The sequence below is a fragment of the Botrytis cinerea genome, chromosome 9 (genome assembly GCF_000143535.2).
Source record: "Botrytis cinerea B05.10 chromosome 9, complete sequence".
Classification (NCBI taxonomy): domain Eukaryota; kingdom Fungi; phylum Ascomycota; class Leotiomycetes; order Helotiales; family Sclerotiniaceae; genus Botrytis; species Botrytis cinerea.
Window position 1 is genome coordinate 2,299,213 of NC_037318.1, and position 15,768 is coordinate 2,314,980.

General features: G+C 42.6%; 6 protein-coding genes across 8 annotated transcripts; 3 read left to right on the forward strand and 3 right to left on the reverse strand.

The window, feature by feature from the left end:
* On the forward strand, positions 1 to 2,002 carry BCIN_09g06490 (hypothetical protein). Its single transcript, XM_024695302.1, has 2 exons — positions 1 to 654; positions 722 to 2,002. The coding sequence occupies exons 1-2, from the start codon at positions 379 to 381 to the stop codon at positions 1,838 to 1,840; spliced, it is 1,395 nt and encodes a 464-aa protein (XP_024551096.1). The 5' UTR covers positions 1 to 378; the 3' UTR covers positions 1,841 to 2,002.
* Positions 2,003 to 2,189: 187 nt separating this feature from the next.
* Bcalo1 lies at positions 2,190 to 4,516 on the reverse strand. 2 transcript variants are annotated; one of them, XM_024695304.1, is made up of 3 exons: positions 4,369 to 4,516; positions 4,138 to 4,315; positions 2,190 to 4,081 (listed from the first exon to the last, which is right to left on the reverse strand). In XM_024695304.1, the coding sequence occupies exon 3, from the start codon at positions 4,040 to 4,042 to the stop codon at positions 2,414 to 2,416; it is 1,629 nt and encodes a 542-aa protein (XP_024551098.1). In that variant the 5' UTR covers positions 4,043 to 4,081; positions 4,138 to 4,315; positions 4,369 to 4,516; the 3' UTR covers positions 2,190 to 2,413. The 2 variants fall into 2 exon arrangements, with proteins under 2 accessions (XP_024551098.1, XP_024551097.1); XM_024695303.1 differs by having other exon boundaries at positions 4,138 to 4,516.
* Positions 4,517 to 4,992: 476 nt separating this feature from the next.
* BCIN_09g06510 (hypothetical protein) lies at positions 4,993 to 8,297 on the forward strand. 2 transcript variants are annotated; one of them, XM_024695306.1, is made up of 3 exons: positions 4,993 to 5,702; positions 6,026 to 7,008; positions 7,346 to 8,297. In XM_024695306.1, exons 2-3 carry the CDS (start codon positions 6,031 to 6,033, stop codon positions 7,808 to 7,810), a joined length of 1,443 nt encoding a protein of 480 aa, XP_024551100.1. In that variant the 5' UTR covers positions 4,993 to 5,702; positions 6,026 to 6,030; the 3' UTR covers positions 7,811 to 8,297. The 2 variants fall into 2 exon arrangements, with proteins under 2 accessions (XP_024551100.1, XP_024551099.1); XM_024695305.1 differs by having other exon boundaries at positions 4,993 to 7,008.
* A 742-nt stretch (positions 8,298 to 9,039) lies between these two features.
* Positions 9,040 to 10,768, reverse strand: Bcshb17. Its single transcript, XM_024695307.1, has 4 exons — positions 10,663 to 10,768; positions 10,162 to 10,495; positions 9,867 to 9,970; positions 9,040 to 9,748 (listed from the first exon to the last, which is right to left on the reverse strand). Exons 2-4 carry the CDS (start codon positions 10,338 to 10,340, stop codon positions 9,258 to 9,260), a joined length of 774 nt encoding a protein of 257 aa, XP_024551101.1. The 5' UTR covers positions 10,341 to 10,495; positions 10,663 to 10,768; the 3' UTR covers positions 9,040 to 9,257.
* A 456-nt stretch (positions 10,769 to 11,224) lies between these two features.
* Positions 11,225 to 12,817, forward strand: BCIN_09g06530 (hypothetical protein). Its single transcript, XM_001553225.2, has 2 exons — positions 11,225 to 11,481; positions 11,565 to 12,817. Exons 1-2 carry the CDS (start codon positions 11,359 to 11,361, stop codon positions 11,877 to 11,879), a joined length of 438 nt encoding a protein of 145 aa, XP_001553275.1. The 5' UTR covers positions 11,225 to 11,358; the 3' UTR covers positions 11,880 to 12,817.
* Positions 12,818 to 13,791: 974 nt separating this feature from the next.
* Positions 13,792 to 15,272, reverse strand: BCIN_09g06540 (hypothetical protein). Its single transcript, XM_001553224.2, has one exon. It carries the CDS (start codon positions 14,990 to 14,992, stop codon positions 13,958 to 13,960), a length of 1,035 nt encoding a protein of 344 aa, XP_001553274.2. The 5' UTR covers positions 14,993 to 15,272; the 3' UTR covers positions 13,792 to 13,957.
* Between the last annotated feature and the right edge of the window lie 496 nt (positions 15,273 to 15,768).

The following is a 15,768-nucleotide window of genomic DNA, read 5'->3' on the forward strand; positions in this document are numbered from 1 at the left end:
GACATTGAAGAACGTTACCTACTCAGAAGGTAGAGACGTGGATGAAACTTTAGGAGATGTCGAAGGGAATGAGGGAATTAGGTGATGTTCGTCACGTGAACGCGTGAATTTTTCAACTACGAATTGGCATGATTGGATTCGAGACCTTCACCTCATGAGATTGTCAAACGCGTTGAAAGCACTACCAAGAATGAGAGCAACGCACGTCATATACTTGATCAATTATGGAAAACACTCATTCAAGTATGATGATTTATGATTCCGAGGACCTTACGTTTTGAGCATTCAAAGTGATAACATGATTTCTTGAAATGGCCATACGTCTCACAACTCCCCGCCTATCAACGTAGGACAATCCATCTCCCGGGAATTCTCGAAATGGCTGAAATAGATCATATGGCTCGGACAGAAGTCTCGAGTCCTCCAGTACCAGCTCATCCAATAACAGCGGATCAATTGCTTGAATTGGAAGAGCGGCAACGAGCGCTATTCAATGAGAAAGATGATGGACCGACACGCATCAAAACAGGATGTCAGGAAATTGATGATTATGTTCTCTGTGCCGGCAAAGATAATTTAAATGGAGGATTCGAAAGAGGAATTGTAGTAGGGTTGAGTGCTGCTGATGGAGATGAATCGACAGCTAGTCGAATGGTAAGTCTTTGCACTATGGTGTATTGAATTATGTATCGAACAAGGGTCTGATACATTCACTCTCTAGATATCTCTCAATCTCATAGCATCAGTCCTCCTACAAAACATCGATTTGGTAGATGCCATTCAGAAGTCCCAGAGTGAATCGGGGAATAGCATCAAGCCAAAAGTTGTGGTAATCGATACAACTGGTTCCTTTGACCTTCCTCTTTTAGTCAAAATCTTGAGATCAAGGCTCTTGGAGAGAAGATATGAGATGAGGAGTAGGGATGATATAACTAAGAATCTCAATGATGGCCATAATCCAAATGAAAGCACCGAGATCGACATACGAAAAGTAGTCAATGCATTATTGGAGCTGGTTGCTATCAGTAGAGTCTTTGATATTGAGGGGTTACGGGAGGTATTAAGTGAGCTAGGACGACCAAATGACCAGCCCATAAACAATGGAGGCGATCAAGAAATACCCAAAATCACACCATCACACACCAGCAAACCTGTCGAAGGAGAAGTAGAGCCACTTCACAAGATCCCAGATGAAATCTGCGATAGCGAAGACGAAGACATCGAATTAACACCACCACCAGTCAAACCCACAGCACTGAACCCCAGCTCAATAGAAACCCGTCCCGAAATACTAATCATAGACAGCATGCACTACCTAATATCCCATCTCTTCACACACTCCGAAAAGGTGTCGGCGCACACTCTCCTCTCCCTCCTATCACGAACTCTCCACACACTAACCCGTACTCAAAATATCCTCACCATCCTCCACAACACCACCATCTCTACCCAAGCCAACTTCACAACCCAACACCTTCCTCGTCAACCTCCCCCTCCAACCACCCACTCAATCTTCAGTTCCCCCGGCCAAAAACCCTCCTTAGGACGCATCTTCGACGACTTCCCCAACCTCCACATTATGATCTCCAAACTCCCAAAGAAGCGCGAAGACGTCGAGGTCCTCTCCAGCCGCGCTAACCACCCATCGCATTTTGGAAACGAGAACGAGAACGACAATGTGACGTATAGTTTTGTATTTGAGGTTTTGAGGGATGAGTGTCCGGTTTTGGGCGGGGATAGGCGGTTAGGGAGGAGGTTTGGGGACAGGGATGAGAGGTGGGGGGTTTTTGAGATGGGGGTGGAGTTGGGGATGGAGAGGGGGAGTGAGATGAGTAGTTAATGTGTAATGAACTGGGGAAATGTGGAAATGGAGAAGAAGGGGGTTGAAATGATTGATAGACAGACAGACAGAAAGACAGATAGATAGATAGATAAGTACATCTTTCGCATACCCATCCTATATCTACCTATATCTAGTATATAATCATAATCGACTTGCTTAAAATCACTTACTTATATACTATACCTATTACTCAATAAGTTTCTATACATGTACATATACATTGTAAAAATATATCACAGGAGTTTTAGGAAAATAAGACAAAAAAAATACTCACTCGCAAGGATTTATACATGCACTTCACTTTCCACTTTCATTTGAAAAGCCTTGAAATTTTCTCTATTATTCATGTAGGAGGAGAGATAGGGAGGGGCGGGGGGGATTAACCTTTAAGTGAGTACTCCATGTTGTATCTGTTTAACCACAAAGACTATTCATGTATATGATATGATATCATGGATTCTCATTCCGATTTCAACTTCAATTCCGCAAATGCAATACAATGCAATGCTTAGGTTATGCTATTACTTAAAAACAAACAAAAAGACCTATTCCTCCGCTTTCCTGGATATTCTACTTCATCTCGCTAGCCCTCAACATATCAAAACTCTCTCCACTCTCGCTTCCCTCTCCCTCGTCCTCCTCATCTTTAAACCCACCAACTACACCCTCAACCAAGACACCCCCCTTTCTAAACTTCTTCCTGCCAGTTTCCACCTCTTCAAGCGCTAGTCTAGATCCATTTCCTAAAATGAATCTTCTATGCCATTCTCCTACAAACATACCTTCCGGATCCGCATCATTTCTAATCCTTCTCCAGTTCTCCAAATTCTCTCCATACATAGCTTCAATATCTTCACCTGTAGTTTCGAAATTCTTAGCCCAATGAGGTCTACCACCTAATTCTCGCATCAGAAATTCGAATCCTTGGTAATATCTTGCATGGCATGGTGGATCCATATCATATGGACGATAGAGAGTTGCGTTTAGGTAGAGAGTTGCTTCTTCTGTGCATGTAGGATCAAGATGTGGACGAGGGGTAAGACTATTGCTTGTTTCTGTGACGCGAACTTCGACAGGTGCGTGAACATACAAACCTTCTGCTGAATAAGGAATACCATGTGCAACGTAATCTGGATCATCTGGAGTAAGATGGTTAAGCCACGAACTCAATCTCTTTAAAGCTTCTGGACCTTTGGAAATTGGAATTGCCCATTCGTTAACGAATTGCGAGTAAAGACAATTCATCAGGAGAGCTTGACGAGATGGTTGAATTGCAGAACTCTTGGAACCATTTGCAAATCCATATTGCATACCAAAGACAAACCATTCTACCCATGGAAGAATACTTGGAACGTAATGTCCTAGGGCAAGAAGATTGTGGTAGACGTGATATCCTAACCAAGCATCATAATACGATTTTGGAGGAGGCATGGGAGCCAAATCTGTCTTTTCAGCAGCCCAAACAACTGCTCTTCTTGTATAAGGAAACCACCACACTCGAACAAATTCGGTTTGTGTCCAAAGTGTTTTATCCCAGTTATTCATCATTCGAAGATCTGTGTCCACGGTTTGTTCCCATGAAAGAGTGAAAGCTGGGACGGCTTGGAAAGTAATTTCTGTAATGATACCGATTGCTCCCAAAGAAATGAGAGACGCGCGAAAGAGTTCCTCATTTTGATCTGGTGAACAAGTTTCCGTTTTACCATTCGAAAGAGTAATCTTCAATTCCAAGATCGAACTTGACAAGATACCATGCCGTAAAGTACTTCCGTGAGTTCCTGTCGAAATAGCCCCAGCAATCGATTGGTGATTAATACTACCCAAATTTGGCATGGCCAAACCGACAGCATCAAGTTGTTCACCCACGGAATACAATCGAATGCCACTTTGCATAACCACCACGCCTGTTTCCCGGTCCGCAGATAGGATTTTGTTGAAATTATCCAGATTGATGAGCCAGCTCGATGTGCAAGTAATATTGGAAGGAGAATGACCACATCCTACAGTTGTAATTCGGCGTCTACATCTTCGCGCAAGATTGACCACCTTTTCGACTTCGGCGATAGATTGCGGTTGAATGAACAATTCGGGAGACGAGTGAAATGTTCTTGCCCATGTTGACTGTGTATGGTTTGTTACTGCGCGGAAAGGAACGTCGTCGCCATATTTCTCCAATTCGGATTTGATTGCGGGGTCCATCTTTGCGCCCAGATCTAGAGACGATACCCAGGTGGGTTTCTGTGAATGGTGTAAGCAAGTTGTCGATCTATATTGAAAGGCTGATCCAAACTTACTAGGTACTATGATGCGAGTATATAATCTGGGTCGAGAGGAATATTCTATTCTCATCTGATACTCCCGAGAGAAGTGGAAGAAAGGAAATATTCTCCTTCTCCCATTTTTGTCGCCTCTCGTCGAAAGAGGGTTGATACTTTTTTAGGCGGGGTGGTTTTGAATATGAAACTAAAATGGCTGCAGATGCGTGAATGAGTGCATAAAAATAAGCCGACGCCGACAATACATACCGATACGATACATCCAATGAATCCAATTTATACCAGTCCAGTCCAATGCAGTCCAATGCAGTCCAGATGTTTGCATGGTTTGATGAAACTAGACCACGAATGGGCTCATCGTCTACAATCGCATCATCCGTTGGATACCGTGAATACCGTGAATACCGTAAATACCGTAAATACCGTAAATACCATAAATACACATACATATACAGACACACATACAGACACATATACATATTCTATCAATCTAGGTATTAGATATCATACTATATTATACTATACCATATTGTATTGCATTTTATTGTATCTAGACAATTGAATGACGCTCCGCTGGCCCTTCGGGGACCACTGCCGTGGAGGCAGACTAACTTCTATTACTTCTATTACTTCTAACTTATATATCTATATCTACACCGTTTACATCTCGAGCGCAGCGAGCTATGGGGGTTTGGGGGCTTGCCCCCATCAATAGACTCAGAATATGGACATGCAAAGTTCAGATCCTCTGGATTCTATCTAAGATATATGAAAAACACGAAGACGACGAATGAGTTCGTGCATCTCCAGCTTCTTCTCGTTTTCTCCCGGGCAAAGACAAGAACGAACGATAAAGTTTCTAGAAAATGTCGAGAATGTAGAAAACCGTTCTATTGGCTCTTCGCAGGGATATACATGCTCAATTAATATATAATTCCAAAGTTATATCACTCCCACTATGCAAGGCGACCTGTCAAAGATATTCATCACCAGTCGTCAAGATCATGTCTCCACCAATATCACAACGATCCTATTGATCTTGGCCAACCCTCGAAAATCTTTTTATATCTCGTGAGCCTCACACCGGTGCCAGTATACATGTACATGTACATGTACATGTACAAGCATCCTCTGGAGTGAGGCAAAGTACGTGGAGTATACTGTCTTCGATTTTCAAGCACACCATCATATCCAATATAAATGAAAAATCGAGATGGGAGGACGATTTGCCAGACTTCCCCAAACCCTCGATCCCTAACTTTTCATCTCTTTTTCCTTTTTTTGCAATTCTTTGCATGAACTTCATCTGAACTCTTATTTCATGGTCAGACCAAGAACCGACCCTTCGTATGCGGAACATCCGGACCCCTCGCTATCCATTCCAATGAGGTAAAAGTTTAGACATTGTGTCAATTTAACATAGGGGAGAAATCTCCATTGCATTGTGTTGCTTTGGAAAGGCTCTCTAGGTCCAAGATCTAGATACTCGAGTGCAGATTTTATAGCTCCAGACCAGACAGCAATAGCTACAATAACTATCTCCTCTCCTACATCATTCTATCGGTCTGATTCTACATACAAAAGTACTTATTGCTTTATTTCATCCTCTCTCTCCCTTTCTCCCTCTCTCCTCTCCTCTCTCTCTATATACGCGCACTTATATATTCACACTCATATCCATATCCATATCCATATCCATATACATATATACATATATACGTGCATATACCTACTTACTTCCCCAATCTACTGTCCATCATCTAAATCTAAACTGTTCACGTCGCCTTCTTTCGCTCTTTTCTTATTTCATTCTTTCCTTCTCTCACTCTTTCTCCATCCTCTATTCTCTCCGTCTCCCAAGAAGATGAAATAATGGTTAATGTCGCCCTCTCACTCACTTTATCAGCTGGAATGTCTCCCACACCAACCAGCACATTTTGCGGTCTTCATCGTCCCTCACACTCTCACTCCAATGCACATAAAGACGTCGCCCAGCAAGATACTTCCGACGCAAACTCCACGACTTCCTCGAAATATCGCAAACAACTGGTAGCAAATGCACGACCTCTTCTCCTCCGCCGTCGCGATACCGCAAACACAACTCGCAGTCTCCCCAATTTGAGTTCCAGATCAAAGTCCAGTCTTCAAGACAAAGACAAAGACAAAGATAAATTCGGCAGCAGCAGCGACGATTCGCATTCTTCAATTCCAGTCCCACCCGGTCGAAATCTCCGATTAAAGAAATCCCAACCACCCGGGTCCAGTTCGCCCAATTTTTCCCTTCCGCTCAATAATAATAATAATCCTAAACGTCCATCCGCCGATTTCCAATGGGCGCGTGAAGATCAATTGAGTGTGATTTTAGAATATCTGGATGAAACCACACGGAGCGGGAGTACTCCCAGTTCAGAGAATGCCGATCCATTAATTCATTCCAATCCAGCAACTCCGCTCGCATTACCGCAACCCCCCCAAACAAAAACCCCACCTCTCGCAATCCCCGAAACAATACGAGAAAACTTGTCTCCGACACCGACATCATCACCTCGCACACCCAAGTTTAATAAGATCGGTGTTCGCGAACGTGCAAGCAATTCCAAAATTCCAAGTTATTCTTACTCGAGAACTCCTTCTACTCCCTCGACTCTCAATACTGCCTTTACCAATTCTTCAACTCCTTCCAGACCCTCAAATCTGATCAGGAGAAGTGAACAACGAAATCTGGAGGAAAAATTCAGAGAAATAAGAGAAGGCTTGAGAGACAAAGATCGTGTCGACCCAGTTGACTTTTCAAGTAGCGCATTGGGAATCAGAATGGCTAGCAGTATTGGTAGTGAGAGGGGAACACCGGAGACGGCACCTAGACCTATTGCGCATCCGCCAAAAGATGTAAGTATCCTTTTTATTATGATTCTCATTTCTGAAGATGAGATGGCAGAAGGGGGGGTTGGATGCTGCTCTTTATGGGGGCAAGCCCCCAAACCCCCTTTTGCTCGCTGCGCTCGATTATTTCCTTTTATGAAAATAGTCGGCCTCCACGGCAGTGGCCCTCGGAGAGCCAGCGGAGCGTCATTTATCAAGTCTTTATGGCAGACAGTGCCCTATTCTATTCAAATGTGATACATTACATATCTCAACCGATAAACATCAGACCAAAACTTTCAGTCCACATCTCAATCCCATTAATCCATTTCACTGAATTATACTAACATTACCTCTTCTATAGCTCGAATCTATAGCCCGCATAGACTCCTCCTTAATCTTCGAACATTTCACCACCTCGGATGCTTGGGTTCTCGGATCCGCTCTTCGCGAGCGTCTCCTTCCGCATCCAACTCCAGTCGTTATATCCATTTCCCTTTCGAATGCCAATCAGGTTCTTTTCCACTGTTGTACCCATTCTGGAACCATGCCCGATAATGATTCTTGGGTTTCGCGAAAGAGAAAGACGGTTTTGAGATGGGGTGTCTCAACATGGTATATGTGGTGTAAATTTGAAGGGGATGAGGGTGCTTTTGCGCGCAAATACGGGTTGGGGAATGAAGCGGGAGATTATGCGATTCATGGGGGTGGAGTACCGATTAGGGTTACGGGTGTAGAGGGAGTGGTGGCTTGTGTAGTTGTAAGTGGGTTGAAACAATGGGAAGATCATGGGGTTATTGTGGAGGTTATTAGGGATTTGTATTATTGAGCGATTTATTTGTGGATCTGTGGATGAATGAATACGTCTAGATTAGATGGGATTAAAGAAGTGAGGAAGGAAGCGGTGTTTTTCATATCCCTTGACTTGCATGATGCATGATGCATGATGCATGTAAAGGATGGATGGATGGATGGATGGATGGATGGATGGATGGATGGAATTGCGAACGTTTTTAACTTGGCTTGGGTGGTTTGGTTCGCATCGCATTGTTTACGCATGTTAATGAATATGCACATAGTAGGTATATTGTTGAATGGGGAAGTTGGGGAAAGAAAATGGAAGGGAAGGAGAGCGAGCGAGCAATGATTAATGATTAAAAGAAGAAAGGAAATCAGGATGGATGGAATGGAGAAAAGGGCATGCATATCTATGTGTGTGGATGGATGAATGTATAGAAGTATACCCAACAAAGCCTATCAGTGGCTATGGCTATGGCTATGGTGATGAATGAATGGAATTGAATGATATGGAATGAAGTTAAATTAAATGATATATTGTATTGTATTGTATCATGCTTTGTGTGTATATGTGTGTGTGTATGTGTGTATGTTGTTGATATGTATATAGATAATATGGTATGATATGATATAAGTAGTTTGTTTTTTGGTTTTTGGTTTTTTTCTTCTTCTGAATAAAGTGAGGAAATAGAAATAGAAATAGAAATAGAAATAGAAATAGAAATAGAAATAGAAATAGAAATAGAAATAGAAATAGAAATAGAAATAGAAATAGAAATAAATATATCCATCCCAATCAATCAATCAATATAAACAAATAGAGATATATAATTAGTTATTACTTATATTTATTGATATTCTTTATCTTTCTATTTGTTTATCTCTCTCTCTCTCTCTCTATCTATCCACCTTTCTATCTATTTATCTATCTATCTATTTACTTACTTAAACTTAAACTTAAACTTAAACTTATATTACAAAACTCGAGTGAGTATATTTATTAGTATTTATTATATTACATCACATCTCATTACATCTCATACCATCTCATCTCCAAGTAAGTATTCCTCGCTTATTTTCTCTCCTCTCCTCTCCCTCCCTTCCCCCCTTTCCCCCTTTCCATTTCATTCTAAAGTCACCCTTTCTCTCCCTCCTACTTTACTATCGAATTTTACTGATTGGGAAAAAAATCTTATGTGATATACGTATGTCAATACATGAGAATTTCCTGGGGGTTCCTATCATTTTATTTTCTTCTTCTGTCTTTTCTTCTTAGTTATTTATATATGAGTGTGATGTGTATAAGATTACTAGGAGTAATAACTCTTGTATGACTGTTCGATAAGGGATTTAGAAAGGGAAAAAATAAGTACAGCGTTATTTATTTAATCAGCAAGGCTATCTAAACATTTCTAAATCTCTCTAATTACTCCTCTTAAATCAATACATATCCATCTCCACCTCACAAAATAACTCATCTATTTCTCCCCCTTTTCCCTCTCACCCTCCACTGAATTCTCAACCACATCCACCATAAATGCACCTCCTAACAAAATCGCTGGTTCTTCTAAACTCTTGTGTTCATAACTCAATGTTCCTACTCCGCCCGCCTCTAGCAAAAAGGTCGGTCCATCCTGCAACGTCTTTCCAACCCATCTCATCGCAAAGGCTCTCAATATATGTCCATGAGCTACAATCAATACATCTCCTGGTCCTGCATCCTTTTTATCTTTCCCAATTACGGGGCCGTGGTATTTGGATCGGATATCCGAGATGAGAGCATCGATACGTTCGGTGACTTGTTCGGGGGATTCGCCATCAGGACAACCATCGCGCCAAATATCCCACTCGGGAAGTCCGGCGGCTTTACGATCAGAGCGAATTTGTGCAGAGGTGATTCCTTCATAAGAACCGTAATCCCATTCCCGGATATTTTCAGTAATTTCTACTTTTGCTGATGTGCGAATTCCTGAGGTTTGGGAATTAGCAGGTGTCAATATACATATTAGAAGTTGGGAAGTACAATTGCCCAGGAAACAAAAGAGGATTTTAGATTGAGGAAGCGAGGTAAGGAAATGAATATTCACCATTTTCAGCATGTTTTCGTCGTTCTTCCCATGGAAGTTTTTCTGCACATCCTACTTCGAGAAGTTCGAGGGTTCTTTGGGCACGTTTCCGAGGGGAGACATAGCTGGATAGTTGTTAGAATTGTGAATTGGCTTATCTCTTTAACAAGAAATAGAATATTCGAGCGCAGCGAGCAAATGGGGGTTTGGGGGCTTGCCCCCATTAATATCAACTTAAGAATTAAATGAAAGACGCTCCGCTGGCCCTTCGGGGACCACTGCCGTGGAGGCAGACTAGGAGAAGATGAAAACATACATGTGAGCCAAATTTCTCGGAACAATTAATCGGTCATCGCCAATTAATGCTCTTCCTGTTGCACGAATTCTCTTTTCTCCATTGGCAGTTAAAGGAAGTTCTGTGATACCTGTATGGCGTCCATTGAGAGACCATTCCGTTTCGCCATGGCGGATGACGAAGACTCGAGGGGTAGTCATTGTGTGTGTGTGGGAGGATATGATGTGATGTCTGTTTGTCTTTTAACCTTCAATGGAGGGGTGGAGGTGATGCTTGTTTTGGCGGCGTAGAATGTTGGTTTAAGTTATGGGATAAATTGTCCAAAAATGAACGACGTATTTATTTATAATAAAGTCTAAAAACGAATTAGCATTTATTCCATTTCTTATAAGTTCCAACATCTTTTCCATTTCTCCCGGGTCCCAAACTCAGAGCTCTTCTATCTCCTCCTCTGCTCTCCTCTCCCCCCATTTACTGCGCATAAATGGCGGCAGGACAGGAAACCAACATAATTGAACCTACCCAGCTGCCTGGCTCACTGTGCCTCACTTGCTCCTTCGACTTCGAGAGTCCAACGATAATTACTTCAAAAGGCCAAGTATTCACGTCAACACCAAACAAAAATGCCAAAATCAGATCAATATGCAGGCAGCTTATTACACAATGCGAAACCAAAACCGTGGGATTTCTGCCCCTCACTTACACGTCTACACACCAATGACGTCGATTTGAGTTCCGTGAGCTCCGTACACCGAACGCGAACCAAAGGAGTGGAGTTGATTGGCGAGGAAATGGAAATGGAGATGGCATTTAGATGGAAGGAAAGAGGAAAAGAGAACGAAAATGAGGAGGTGAAAGAGACGGAAAGGGAAGAGAAGAAGGAGAATAGGAAACTTACTAACAATAATACTGGAGAGAGAAGCAAGAAACAAAAGAAAGTAGAGAGAGAAAAATCTATTGATGAAATCTGGAAGGGAGTTTGGAATTGATTTTCTGTTTCTCGAGATATCTGCTTCTACTTCTACTTCTTTCTACTTATTACTCGTACTGCTTACTGCTTACTGCTTGCTTATCGGGCAATCGGGAAAGTCCAAAATCTTCGGTGAAGTTTGAACCCGAGATTTCTTTTTCCAGAGCTTGAGTGTCAATCATCAAATCACCAAGCAATAAACTTTGCGACGACACAAATCATTGCCGACTACCCCAGCGAGCATAAAAATGTCAACGGCACAGCAAGTAGTCAAGTTGAAGAGAATAGTATGGACGGGTGCAATTGCATCAGTTACAGTCGTGGGCACAATCTACGGTGCTGGATTGAAAACGCAAGGAGAACAAAAACAGGTACTTCCCTCTCGCTCAGATCTACTACCCGAACCCTCTCTACAACCTCAAACCCAAAAGCTAACCTTTTACCTTTCTTGAAGCAAATTCGCAAAGTCCGCGAAGCCCCAATCTCCGAGCGAATTTCCCATCTCGAAGAACAGCGAGGAGTACTGGTAGGGAAAAGAATGGGGCTGCAGAAGAAAATCGAAGAATCACAAATGAGGAGGAATGGGGCGACGGTGGAAGAAAGTACCAGGGGAATGGAGAGGAAGAGGGGAGAAAATGTTGGGCTAACGATGGAGGGGGAGAGGAAGGCGACGAGGGTGGATATGGAGGATAATTTGAGGGTGGTGGGGGTGGAGACGGAGATTGAAGAGGGGAAGAAGGGAAGAGAGAGGAAGAGGACTTGGTGGTGAGGGGAGTACATGCTTAGAGATTCGAGATATTCGGGGGAAGAGGCAGGCTATACATGCGGTGGCGAAGACTTGTGATAGGGCTGGACTTTGACCATAAGCATCGATATTTCCATGGACTCGAGAAGATGGAAATTGACGATTGCAAATACATCGCATAGCACAAGAGGGAGAGACTTATAGTCAGGCCGGAGTAGCTGTACTATAGGGGCGGCAGCATAAGAATTGCAAGTCGTCATCGAGAAAAGAAGGGAAAGGGACCTGGCAGCCGAATTTCGAGAAAGCAGTCTACATCATAAAAGTGAAAGAATGCAAGAAGACTCTCACTCCGATTACCGGAAAAAGGACCACATGAAACTTTTTCTAGCCGACTCGCCATCTTGGATAAATCAACCACTTCGCACTCTCAACTCTCAAACAGCGGAAGACGAGCTTTGGAATTGGGATCAAAATACCTTCGTGTTGGGGAAATTTACTCGACAGAACATCTGGATCATATACAAGCCATTATACTATACTGGCTCTGATAGATGGCAAATATCAAACTCACAGTTAGCAGCCCCAATGTTTTGAGTAGTCATGAGGAGGATGTAGATATCACTACATAGCCAATGATACCTCCTGAGATAATATCATCAGATGATTTGTATGTCAATAAAACACTAAGACGATGCAAACCTGCCTTCATGATTATTATCTCAAATGATATATAAGCTGTTTGCAAGTGCGTTCTGAAGGTTACACATGCATATGATATACGATCGTTCAAGCAATTCTATCGAAGTCCCTGGAATCTTGTTACATGGCAAGTCGCTCATTCAAAATGTATTTCCATTACAATCTCATTTTCGTATACGTGAATGATTTCATGGGCTAAGCGGATCCATCGTTGATAACTAGACACATATATCTTGACAAAATACACCGATACAAAGATATCATATTTGCAAACGCGTTCAATCCTACCTTAAACTTCTTATGTTGTATTTGTATGGTATGATCGACGCCTTACTACCATAGTTCTTGTTATAATCCTCTACCAGCTAATATCCGATATCAAGAAGAGTCGATCTATTTACTTGGTATCTTTCCTTTCCTTTTTGACTTGATCTTTCATCTTCAGAGCCTCCCATATCTTACACGTACGTAGTAAATGGCAACAAAACGCCATAACAAGAACTCAGCATTTCACTTCTTACTTCTTACCGGGTAATGAATGTATCACATCACTTCACTCACATCTATGTATCTATCATCCATCACAACGAGGGAAACCTCGATTACATAACCACAAATTGGAGACGAAATAAAACAGTATAGTATGTATTGAATATAACCCATCCGATTCTCGTAAGCGAGGAAATCCATATCTATGTAGCTCATCATTTCATTTCATGTCTGTGACAATTTATCGATTGTTAGATTGATAGCAATGCATGATGGTTTGTGAGTAATAAGAAGTAGAAGTGGAGTGGTTCTGTTTATTATGATTTTGTGCTGTGCTGTGTAGTGAGATGAGATGAGACGAGATGAGTTGAATTTGCCGAATTTGCTGAAAGTGATGAGATTTGTAACTTGTGGAGGCGGGATGATGATTAGTTTGTGAATAGGGGAGATATGGAAGATAGGGCTTGTGATTGTGAGGGGTTGGTTTTTGTTAGGAGGGGCGGATGTGATGGTTTCCTTCCCCTTACGGCGGGATAGATAGAATGTGGTGGCGTGGGATTAATTGTGAAGGGGAATTACTGGGGGTGAAATGCTTGATTGCAGTTTAGAGTCGTGATTGAGGGGCGAATTTATGTTCGACAGGATGTTATTGATTAGTTTAGCAAGCTTCGTATTTGGTTGGGGCGATGAAGGGTGTGTTTTGTTAAACGACTAGATTATTAGACGGAGTAGGTTCCTATGCGGCGCTTGTGGGCTGTTTTGTATATTATGTATATCTTATATAATTATTCATGCATTTAGGCCTATGTTCAATATCATAGTTATGCGAGTTGCTTCAGCACCGCGAGCACCCGTCAAATAGAATACACTCACCATTTCCAGAAACGATTGTATTCTGCCCAGAACTTCACCATTCACTCACCAATTTTCGGCCACTTGATCCAACTCTTAATTATCTCCCAAGAAGCCTCCGCTCTCTTAGCATGTTCATCCGGGACATTTTCACCTTCTTCAGCCATCGACCGATTGAACAATTCCATACTAACCCATCCCTGATAACCCAAACACTCAACAATAATCCTAGTCACTTTTTCAACCGGCAAATACGCCCCCCTTTCACTCTCCCCGGCAAACAACCTCGCATTCCTACTCCAACTCATTCGCGCAGGTTGATCATCATCCCAAAATTCATGGCCCTTGACTAACGGCTCTTGCATTTTCTCCGCATCAACCACTTGGATATAAAAAAGCTTCTTCACATCAATCGTCTTAGCTAGCCTCTCCAAACTTTCATTCAACGCTCTCTCTGCATTTTCAGTTTTCCCATCGCTCGATGCTGGATCTCCATACACCCTCCCGGCAATATTAAACGTATCCAAAACAAACCCGAAATTCTCTCGATCGACTCTCGTCACAATCTCCCATCCGGACTCCCACGTGTCGAAAAATGTACTCCAGCATAAGTTCTCGTAGGAAAAGCGCACGGTGGGCTGCTCTTTCGCGCCCATGTCGGCGACTTCTCGTAGATCCGAAATGATGATTTCCATATCGTCAGTTAATTTATCTTCGGGTAAGAAGTTTGCGGGGATTTGGATGAGATCTGTTCCTAGAATCTTCACGATTTGCAGCCAGAATTTCATTTTCTCGATTTTCTCGTCGTGGGCCTGTCTATCCTTTAAGCCCTCGTAGAAGGAAAATGGTTGCAGCGAGATGATGGTGATGTTTCGTGCGTCGCATAGCGCTTTTATGGTGGAAGCAGCGTGGAGAAGAGCTTCTGGGGAGGGCGTCTCGGTGTTGGATTCCGTCCGTGCGAGATGTTCGAGATCTTCGTAGAAGATTTCGAGACCGAGGATGTGGTGGTTGGATGCGGCGGAGAGTTTGTTGGGCATGGAATGCATCCAGGCGCGACCCAGTGACATGGAGGATATGGCTGGTTTGAGGCCGTTCATTTTTATGGGTGAGATGGAGGGGATATTTGATGATTTTTGATGGTAGTGGAGAAAATGGAAAGGGAGAAGGAGCAGGAGAAGGAGCAGGAGGAAGAGAATCGTGATGTCGTATATAGCTTTTTTGAGGTTGATTGGATGTGAAGTACTACCTCGATGTCATCCTAGCTTTGACTTATAGAACTGGACCCCACACACTCTGGTCTATGACGACACTCACTTGAGCGTCTCCCCACATGGTTGAGAGAAGGGATTGAGTATTTGTTTCTTTCTCCTGAATACCTGAGTTAAGGTAGATCATACTACGTCCCCCCTTTCAAAGGTTTCAAGCTCTATGGGTCCCGCCATTTGTAATATCGGAACGTGCGGTCGTCTCGGCCGTTAGGATTACATAACACGACCATCCATGTGATTATCAAACGATTCTCCTGCCGTGTTGAGAGACCGAACGATGTTTTAGGTAGTGAAAGGATGAATTATTGGAATGATACAAGACGAAAATGATCGTGGGATGAGAGGGATCGAAACGGCCGAGTTTCTCTACTCCGCTCCCTGTTGATATCAGGACTATCATTGAAAGTGCTCTGATCGGTATTGCCATTGTTGTTTTTTGTTGTTGTTTTATATTCAATTCTAAGAGCAAATGTATATCTTGGATGCGATTCATTTCATCTGTCAAAAGAATCTTGCTGCCATTCCTTGGAGATAATCGAAATGAATATTCTTGTCGTTGGCGATTACTGCGTGTGGCTGTTTGCTGTCCAGCGATGGGTATTTCA

Coding starts and splice junctions, on each gene's coding strand:
- BCIN_09g06490 (XM_024695302.1), top strand. CDS start 379: ATGGCTGAAATAGATCATATGGCTCGGACAGAAGTCTCGAGTCCTCCA. Junction 655..721: donor AATCGACAGCTAGTCGAATG/GTAAGTCTTTGC, acceptor TTCACTCTCTAG/ATATCTCTCAATCTCATAGC.
- Bcalo1 (XM_024695304.1), bottom strand. CDS start 4,042: ATGGACCCCGCAATCAAATCCGAATTGGAGAAATATGGCGACGACGTT.
- BCIN_09g06510 (XM_024695305.1), top strand. CDS start 5,992: ATGGTTAATGTCGCCCTCTCACTCACTTTATCAGCTGGAATGTCTCCC. Junction 7,009..7,345: donor TTGCGCATCCGCCAAAAGAT/GTAAGTATCCTT, acceptor CCTCTTCTATAG/CTCGAATCTATAGCCCGCAT.
- Bcshb17 (XM_024695307.1), bottom strand. CDS start 10,340: ATGACTACCCCTCGAGTCTTCGTCATCCGCCATGGCGAAACGGAATGG. Junction 9,971..10,161: donor CCGAGAAATTTGGCTCACAT/GTATGTTTTCAT, acceptor ACAACTATCCAG/CTATGTCTCCCCTCGGAAAC. Junction 9,749..9,866: donor ACGAAAACATGCTGAAAATG/GTGAATATTCAT, acceptor CCCAAACCTCAG/GAATTCGCACATCAGCAAAA.
- BCIN_09g06530 (XM_001553225.2), top strand. CDS start 11,359: ATGTCAACGGCACAGCAAGTAGTCAAGTTGAAGAGAATAGTATGGACG. Junction 11,482..11,564: donor CGCAAGGAGAACAAAAACAG/GTACTTCCCTCT, acceptor CCTTTCTTGAAG/CAAATTCGCAAAGTCCGCGA.
- BCIN_09g06540 (XM_001553224.2), bottom strand. CDS start 14,992: ATGAACGGCCTCAAACCAGCCATATCCTCCATGTCACTGGGTCGCGCC.